Source organism: Phalaenopsis equestris, unplaced genomic scaffold (genome assembly GCF_001263595.1).
Source record: "Phalaenopsis equestris unplaced genomic scaffold, ASM126359v1 Scaffold000258, whole genome shotgun sequence".
Lineage (NCBI taxonomy): Eukaryota > Viridiplantae > Streptophyta > Magnoliopsida > Asparagales > Orchidaceae > Phalaenopsis > Phalaenopsis equestris.
The window spans coordinates 1,127,340-1,136,843 of NW_018164700.1; the positions used below are offsets into that span (position 1 = coordinate 1,127,340).

Below are 9,504 nucleotides of genomic sequence, written 5' to 3' on the forward strand. Positions count from 1 at the left end.
TGTTTTTAAAATTATTCAAATCTAATGAATTTAAATATACCATTTTTAATAAATACGAAAATTTTAAAAACTTTCATTTTCCATTTTCGCAAATTTTAGTTTTTGATTTCTTTGAAATATAGCAAAAAAAAATGAAACGTTGCACCGTTCATCTTTCCCGTTCGAATTCAATGATTAAACCCTAAAAAATAGCCCATTGAAGAGGTCTTCTCCTTTTTTTTGAACGGTGATGCGAAATTTTCTCAATACCGATAAAACCCGCCAAGATATCCACTGTCACGTCTGCTTCCTTCTTCCCAAACTGTGGTTTGGGAAAGAAAATTTTGCCCATTTCAGTCTTTTCTTCTTCTTCTTAATGAGCTTCGGATGTCACAAACAAGATCTTTTATATTTGGTTGAAATTCAGCCTGCTCATCAACATAATCAAAACATAAAAAAGTAATTGTTGTAATTTTTTTTATTCTCTTTAGGAATCTCTGGATCTCCCTTCTCAGCAGAACTGTCAAGGTGCAGCAATGGCCGGCTGTAAGCTTTTATTTTTTTATTTTTTTATTTTTTTGGTGATTTATGGCCGGCTGTAAGCTTTTATTTTTTTATTTTTTTGGTGATTTAAAAGGTTCTATTTTGTTAGGTTTTGTTTATGAAGGTACGACTGATGGTCAGTCATCTTTGTTGAATTCTTTCATTTTTCTGGTTTTGAGATTGTTGTTCACTAATTTTGTTTCTTTTTATTGTGGAATTAATGTTCTTGGTTTGCGTTTCAGTCTTTGCTGAACTTATCGTTAAATTCACTTGTACAATTGTTGAGCTTCGAATTTAGGATTTAGGGTTTTATAAAACGAATGATGCAGTCTTCACCATTGTTTCTTGCTCTCACAACCACTTTTGTTTGCATTCTCAGAGACAGAATCCGACAGAATGAATTTCTCAGAAATAACAAAAATGGTCGTCGAGCGAATACAGAAACTTGAACGACAAAATTTCAAGAAAATCATGGGGATTATTCTGTTAAACGATCCAACAGAAATTGAGATGTTGCAGCTAGCCAATGGCCCTGAAAGGACATTGATCTCCACCATTGAAGAAGTCAAAACAATGCTCGGAAACTTACAAAATTCGCGCTCAGTCTCATCCCCTCTTGCATTTCAAATCCCTCCTGAATATTGGAATCTCCGGACTCCTTCCGATTTAGGTCAGAACACAGATTTCGCTCCCCGAACGTACCAAGATTCGGTCCAAGAAGAATGCTCCCTTATCGAACAACCAAACTTCTTTACTTCAGATGAGAATTACCACTCAACAAGAAGTAGGAGATCTCCGAGTCTTCCTGAATTTCCCACAGGAACATGCTATTACTACTATAGAGGATACTGCAAACATGGAGGGAACTGCAGATATTTCCATGGGCCATCTCATTCACGGAGTTTCAGCTCGTGCTTGAATGAGTTGCAGAGTAAGGATCATGGCTGCTCTCTCCGGTCTCTTGAGAAGCTGGAAACAGAGATCACAGAGCTCTTGAGAGCTCGGAGAGGGGTACCCGTTCCGATCGACTCATTACCAAGGCTGTATTATGAGAAGTATGGGAAGAATCTTGAAGCCGACGGGTATTTCATTGAGAGCCAAAGGCATGGGAAGGCTGGATTCAACTTGACGAAGCTGCTTGCTCGTTTGAAGAACAGTATCAGACTCATAGATAGGTAGGAGTGTCGATGAGCCGAGCTTCAGTGAGCTCGGTGTTTGTTCATGTTATGCTCGTTCAATTTTTTCTATTCGAATTTGGCTTGTTAATAGTGTGTTCATGTTGGTTCATGGACACAAAAACGGTGTTTAATTGAGAGTGTGTTGATTTCCCAAACTTTATATGTTTACTATATAGTAACCTTTATGTGCATTTTAGGCCTCATGGTCAGCATTCAGTCATCTTAGCAGAGGCTGCACCGAAATATTTGGACAACAGGAATGAGAGGAATGAAGCACGATTTACAGCCATGGGTTCTCATAAGATTTACCTCACTTTTCCAGCAGAAAGCTCATTCACATTAGAAGATATTTTCAATTACTTCAAGTACATATTTTTCTTCATATTCCTTGTAGTTTCTGATAGTCTGAAAGCCTGTCAGACATTAACAATAATGTTTTCTATTGATGTTATCTTTGCATTAGGCAATTTGGTCCAGTAAGCGATGTGAGAATTCCTTACCAAGAAAAACGAATGTTTGGGTTTGTCAGCTTTGTTTATCCAGAGACAGTGAGTGAAATCTTGATGAAGCAAGTTCCTCACTATATTTGTGGCGATCGGGTCTTCGTCAAGCCGTACAGGTACAAATTAAGGATGATTGATAGGTACAAAATTTTAGGGCCGTCTGACATCACTTTTATTTTATGATTTTGTTTTAGTTTTCACTTTTGTTTTTGAAATAACTACCAAAATCAGACATGATTCAATTTAAATCAAAACATAAATAAAATAAAATAAAAAATATTATTAATAAATCGAAAGCAAGAAATTGACCGTATGGGATCACTTTTGTTTTTTATTTTTATTCTTATTTTTGTTTATGTTATTATTTTAAAACGAAACATGTTTGAAATGATATAACATTTTTAATTGTTTTTAACAATACTCAAAGCAATTTTTAGATGTTTTGAGTCTTTTTTTCAAAAAAGAAAATTGAAACAAAAATAAAAATATAAGAAAATGCATTAAAAGACATGCTTTTTAAAATAAAAGCAAAAAAAAAAAAAAAAAAAGTGGTCCCAAACAAGGCTTAATTTTAGTTTTTGGGAGCTTATATATGTATTCTCATATGTATTCACTCTCATTTAATCATTGTTCTGTTCATAATACAGGACTCAAGCTGAAAGGAGCAAATCTGCAACTAATCATCCATCGCACTATGTTGATTTTGATTCAGAGTTTCGACAAGGTAAGAAATTTGCAATTCCAATTTTGTTCTACTGTATGTCTAGTTTGGTTTTAATCAAGCATTAACAATGTTCTTAGGAATTTGAAGGTTTTAGGGGGCTTAAAATGAACTTTGAGGAGCGAGAAAAGCTGCTAGAACTCGACAGAATGCACCTATCCAACTTCAATTTAGAACAAGTGCCACTAAACTAGCAATCCAACTTTGACCATTCTGTTAATAACTTAAAACTACCGGGTGTGAATATGTTGTATCTATGCCATCTTATTTCAAGTGAGAAAGATAAAAAACATCTTTATAAGTAGGGAAATTTACATATCTAGGACTTAATTGAATGGTCATTTCATTGATGAATATGCGTGTAAATTTACATAAGTAGTGCTATGTGTGTAAATTTGAATAGAAATAACTGTTCTTAAAATCTAATCATTTCATTGATGGCTTGGGCTTATATAGAGCCCTATAACATTTACAATTAAATTTCTAGACTTCTCCTATTTACAAATAGAACTCTACATTAGATACAAATCTCAACACCAAAAGATATCCACTAAGCCCATCTTGTCATACAACTTATACAAACCTGATGAGCTAAGTCCTTTGGAGAGGCAGTCAGCCACTTGCTCTCCAGTGGCTACATGACTTATCTTCTGTAGTTCATTATTCAGCTCTACATTAATAAAAATTCTATCAATCTCCACATTTTTAGTTCTATCACGTTGCACCGGGTTGTTGGTGATACTGATTGTTGACTTGTTATCGCGCCATATTTCATTTGAGCTCCTGCTCTCCAGTGGCTACATGACTTAGCTCCAGTAGTTCATTACTCAGTTCTACATTGATAAAGATTATATCAATCTCCACATTTTTAGTTCTACCACGTTACATCGGTTGTTGGCGATACTGATCGTTGACTTGTTATCACGCCATATTTCATTTGAGCTCTTTGGTCCACCTTGAGCTATACCAACAAGGCTCTCAGCCACATCATCTCGGCAACTCCTAAGGCTAGGGATCTATACTCCGCCTCTGCTGTTGACCTTACTACTACTGATTGTTTCTTGCTCTTACAAGTGACCAAGTTGCCCCCTACGAATATATAGTATCCAGATGCGGGCCTCCTGTCATCAGTACAACTCGCCCAAATAGAGTCACATTAGCCCTTAATGCTTACATGCTCATTCTTCCTAAAGCTCAACCCCTTCCTTGATGCACTCTTCAAGTGTCTCAGAATCTGATACACTGTATCTATGTTGCCTTTCCTTGGATCATGCATATGGCGACTCACCACGCTTATCACAAATGATATGTTGGGATGAGTGCGACTCAAATAGATGAGACGACTCACCAATCTCTTATATTTTTCGCGATCAACTGGCTCTCCTGTCTCTGTGCTCAACATTTTCTTCCGAACAATTGGTGAAACTACAAGCTTGCATCTCACCATGTCTGCTCTGTGAACAAGTCTAGCACATACTTCTTCTGAGATAAAACAATATTTTCTACTCCACGAGCCACCTCAATCCCAAGTATCTAACTTGTTCTAAGTCCTTTATCTCAAATTCTTTGCCCAATTTTATCTTCAGCTACGCAATCTTTTCCTCATTATCACCAATGACTATCATATCATCTACATACAAGGCAAACATAATAATGTGACTGACATGTCATCAAAAGAATATTGTGTGGTCAACGTTGATCTGTTGATAGTTCATGCTTATCATTACTCTCTTGAACCTTTTCGACCAAACTCCAGGAGACTGTTTCAACCCGTATAATGATTTTTTATGTTTACATACATTGCCATTTGTTTGGTTGTACCGAAGCCTGGGGATATCTCCATGTTCACCTCCTCTAACACATCTCCATGAAGAAATACATTCTTCACATCCAATTGCTGTAACCTTCATCCACCATTTACAGCTAGAGAAACGAGTATCCTATCATGCTACTCTTCGTCACTAGTGTTAATGTCTCGTCATAATCGATGTCATATGTCTGACTATACCCTATTGCCACCAACTGTGCTTTGTAGAGATCAATTTTTTTTGTTTAAGCTTGAGGGTATCTCCATGTTCACCTCCTCTAATAGATTCTCATGAAGAAATGCATTCTTCACATTTAATTGGTGTAACATTCATCCACCATTTACAACCAGAGAAACGAGTATCTTGATCGTGCTCCTTTTCGCCAATTGTGCAAATGTTTCATTATAGTCGATGTCATATGTCTGACTATATTCTTTCGCCACGAAACCTGCTTTATAGCGATCAATTTTTCCTTCTGAGGTATGCTTCACTGTGAAAACCCATTTGCGCATGACTGTTTTTTTCTCTATTGGTAGTAACGCGAGCTCACACGACCTCTTCTTCTCGAGAGCGCCATGTTCCTCCAACATGGCAGCCTTCTATTTTGGATCCTCTTTAACTACCTCCCAATATGAGACAAGTCTTGCTCAGGCGTTCTACTTTTTCACAGTTGTAGCATGTGCGGATGTCCTCTTGAGCATTTGTCATACCTGAGCGCAGTGTAGCCAAAGCTGATCGCAAATCTAGAAGTCCACTCAACTGAGCCGAAAGACGTGCTGAAGTGACTCCCGTCGAGACACTGCCTCCTTGCATGCGCCCGACCAAGACCTTCAGAACTTCAGGATTCATCTTCCCCGGAACTTCTCTCCTTCCTCTTACTGACCTGATCTCGCTCTATCTCATCATCAAGATCAAACTAAATTTAGCTCTTCTTTGCTTCGTATGCTCGATCTGAAGCCCTCACCAGTTTCTGTTATACGCGAAGCCCCCTGTTCCGTCACTCGCGCGACGCAGAGATGCCGAAACAATTCCCCTCTGCTTCATGGAAAACAAAAGAATCGCCATGTACGAAGACCTTCGAAACTTCCAATTATCGTGATTAGGGTTCGCTGGAAAGCAACGACGGGATCACCAATTTCCCGTCTTCCGAAGCTGCAAGTTGTAAGAGTTCATTCTGCGATGCACGGGCTACACAGACCTACGTAGTTCTCCTCTTTCGCTTCTTCTGCACTCGGGTAGAGCAGCGACTGGATCCCTGCACTGCATCACAGACTTAGGAAGAATTTGCTCCGCCTCCCTACTCGCGCCGGTAAGCTGTAACCCACGAAGCACGAGATCGCGACTAGCTTGGGAAGCAGCCACGGGATCGCAACGCAGAAGAGCCACGAAGCTCCCATCTTTTCTCTGAGAGAAATTATTATGACGAAGCTCCCATCTTTTCTCTGAGAGAAATTATTACGCAACACCAAGTGCGTACTCCAAGTAATATGATCATGTGTGTTACATCAGGCCCGTTTTCTCCGGAGATTATTCAAAGGATACCTGGGGTTATTGAAAAATTAATTTTAATGATGTCGCTATAATCTCTTAATAACCTTCACTATTATACTCTCAATAAACTCTACGGTTCCGCAATAATCTCATAATAACACCCCAATAACCCCCAATAATCTCCGCTCTCAGTATAACTCTCACAATAATCTCATAATAACAGCCCAATAACTCCTCAATAATCTCCGCGGTTTCATTTCAATAATCTCCCAATAATATCCACGTGGCGGCATATTACTGGAAGTCCGCACGCAGAGCTGCATAAGTGCTTTGTATGGAATAATTTCTCCGGTGCAGAAGGATTCTCGAAATTTGACTTGGCATAGTCCGCACGCAGAGCTTCATTTCAATAATCCCCCCTCTCAGTATAACCCTCACAATAATCTCATAATAACAGCCCAATAACTCCTCAATAATCTCTGCGGTTTCATTTCAATAATCTCCCAATAATATCCACGTGGCGGCATATTACTGGAAGTCCGCACGCAGAGCTGCATAAGTGCTTTGTATGGAATAATTTCTCCGGTGCAGAAGGATTCTCGAAATTTGACTTGGCATAGTCCGCACGCAGAGCTTCATTTCAATAATCCCCGCTCTCAGTATAACCCTCACAATAATCTCATAATAACAGCCCAATAACTCCTCAATAATCTCTGCGGTTTCATTTCAATAATCTCCCAATAATATCCACGTGGCGGCATATTACTGGAAGTCCGCACGCAGAGCTGCATAAGTGCTTTGTATGGAATAATTTCTCCGGTGCAGAAGGATTCTCGAAATTTGACTTGGCTTGGCTTCCATACCAAATAGAAGTAATTTTTCTTAAAATCTACTCATTTTATTGATGACTTGGGCTTATAAAGAGCCTTACAACATTACAATTAAATATCTAGATTTCTCCTATTTACAAATAGGACTACATTAGATATAAATCTCAACAATATTAAAGTTTAGGTGTGAGATATGTAGATACATAAGAATTGCGTGCTATGTATGTAATGGCTCCTTAAAACTAATAATTTCATCAAGTCAATATATTTTTAGCATTATCTCTCTATTGTAGGCGAATTAACCTAGGAATGTTGGCTGAAAGGTAATTTCAAAGTGATAAGAAAGTGATGGTCTTGAATCCTAAATTGTCCGCGAATCAGAGTAAGCAAAAGAGCGTAAGACATGAGAGAGAGATATAGAGAGAGTGTGTGTGAGAGAGATAGATGATGCACCTAATCATGTGGGTCGATTGGTCTTACGATAGTAGGCCCTTCAATCTTCCGCCAGTAGGTCCTTTGGTCTTCCACTAGTGGACCATTATTAGTCGTACTTCTTTGTCTCCACTTCCATTGGAACTCCTTGAGATCCATGCTGACGCGTTTCTGATTTACAAGTATCTTTATATCTTTTCTGATATATATCAAAGGGATGATGCAAAAAAAAGGTTTTGAAATTCTCATCTAATATAATATAAATGTCAATTTTCCTATGAATACTACTTAGTAGTCTGAACATATTTTGAAATTCTCATCTAATATAAAATATTTCTACTATTCATGAAACTCACAATTGCCATTCAATCTGTTCATAAGGTTCCAATTTGGAAAGCGAAGCATTATTCTCTTCTCACTCCTACATTTTTGTATTGCTGTTCCAGAAGAATTTCCATTGGATGAGCATTTCTACGATAACTTCGAAGCTCTAAACATTCCCTATCCTACTGACGGCAAGACTAGAAATACAAGCAAGGGTTAGAGTACTCTGCAGAGGTAAGAAAATAAATAAATAAATTGGTCCTAAATTGCTTAAAGTACCCTTTTCGCCTAGTGGAAATTTATGTAAACATCTTCTTGGTTGAGCTTTGCATCATACCCCTGAAAGTTCTCACAATGGACTCGGCTTTAATGCTTTCTTGTCAGTGGTTTCAAAGTTTCATCAACAAATTTGAGAAAAATTTCATTACTTAACTAATTATTATTTAGTTCGTTTTGTTTTAATCAAACAAATAAGGGATAATTATATAAACGGCACCCAGAACATCGATGTTTTACAAATCAAGCGCCAAGGTGATATATTTGACCCATTGAACCGTGCGTTTACTCGTGTCACGATCAAATCATTGAGAATTTGAAAAAAATGAAGAATATGGGTTTGGGTTTTATCATATAATTTAATATTTGAGTGAGAATTTAAAAATATGGACGAAAGAGAGTGCTTGATTTATAAATAGCAATATTTCGGGTAATCTGTATGTAATTGCCCCAACAAACATTTTATGTTGCTCAAAACTTCTTTTTTGTTATTGCAGGGATCAAATTGTGCTCCACGAGAACTCCTTCGCATAGCCGCCACTAACAAGCACTAATATCGACCGTTATATAGAGTTTAAGAGAAGCAAAACCACACAAATCAGAAAGAAAATAAAGAAGAAAACAGGTCAAATTATCAGTAAACATTCTTCACCAGTCATAGTTAATCTTAAACCAGAGTTACATTTATGCTAAGAAATGAACAGAAGTGACTGATAATAGTAGACACAGAAGGTATATAGCTTAATATGTATAGTTTAATATTTATAACTTCATAAATAAATGCCAATATAACCTTTGGGCACTCTTTTCTTCGAGTTAGTTTACTAATTACATCATCATTCTAAGAATCTGCTCTTCATGAAATTATGTCTGTTGATTATAGTTTTACTGCTCAGAATCATACTCTGCTGCTGTTGAATTGATTTTGATGGAATTGAATATTACATTTTCTTCCCCAAACTTTATATAAAGTTGCATTTAAGTCCATCACTTTTATATATATGGAGGGTTTACATAGATGCCATTTAATTCCTATGTATTTACATATTATTATGTGTATACGAAAAATTCGATGGCACTAATCTCAGAACAATCCAACAGTCAGGAGAGGATGATTGTTTGAAGACTAGGAGACCGGCTAGACGCGACACATCCTTTAACCTCAAGCCAATCCAACAGTCAGGAGAAAGGATGATCGCTGGAAGATCAGGTGATTGGTTGACACTATAACACGAATCTTGAGACAATCTGACAATCAGAGAAGAATGTACGATGGAAGGTAGACTGGCAGATCAGTCATACATGGGGTCATTAGATTAAGCAGCAACCCTGGGGTCAGGTCATCATCCAAAGGCGGGCCAAAGGGTCGGTTTACCTTTAGATATTACAACTAGTTCATTGCTGAACCAATCGAGTAGC

At 37.6% G+C, this 9,504-nt stretch overlaps 1 protein-coding gene across 6 annotated transcripts; it reads left to right on the forward strand.

Annotated features, from left to right (window-relative positions):
• Window positions 1–228: 228 nt before the first annotated feature.
• Window positions 229–9,495, forward strand: LOC110024556 (zinc finger CCCH domain-containing protein 54-like). Of its 6 annotated transcripts, XM_020724595.1 has the most exons (8): window positions 229–394; window positions 471–525; window positions 902–1,697; window positions 1,898–2,065; window positions 2,164–2,319; window positions 2,851–2,927; window positions 7,932–8,043; window positions 8,583–8,917. In XM_020724595.1, the coding sequence occupies exons 3-7, from the start codon at window positions 919–921 to the stop codon at window positions 8,027–8,029; spliced, it is 1,278 nt and encodes a 425-aa protein (XP_020580254.1). In that variant the 5' UTR covers window positions 229–394; window positions 471–525; window positions 902–918; the 3' UTR covers window positions 8,030–8,043; window positions 8,583–8,917. The 6 variants fall into 6 exon arrangements, with proteins under 6 accessions (XP_020580254.1, XP_020580253.1, XP_020580255.1 ...); XM_020724594.1 differs by having other exon boundaries at window positions 229–525; XM_020724596.1 differs by having other exon boundaries at window positions 229–525; window positions 7,935–8,043.
• Window positions 9,496–9,504: the final 9 nt, after the last annotated feature.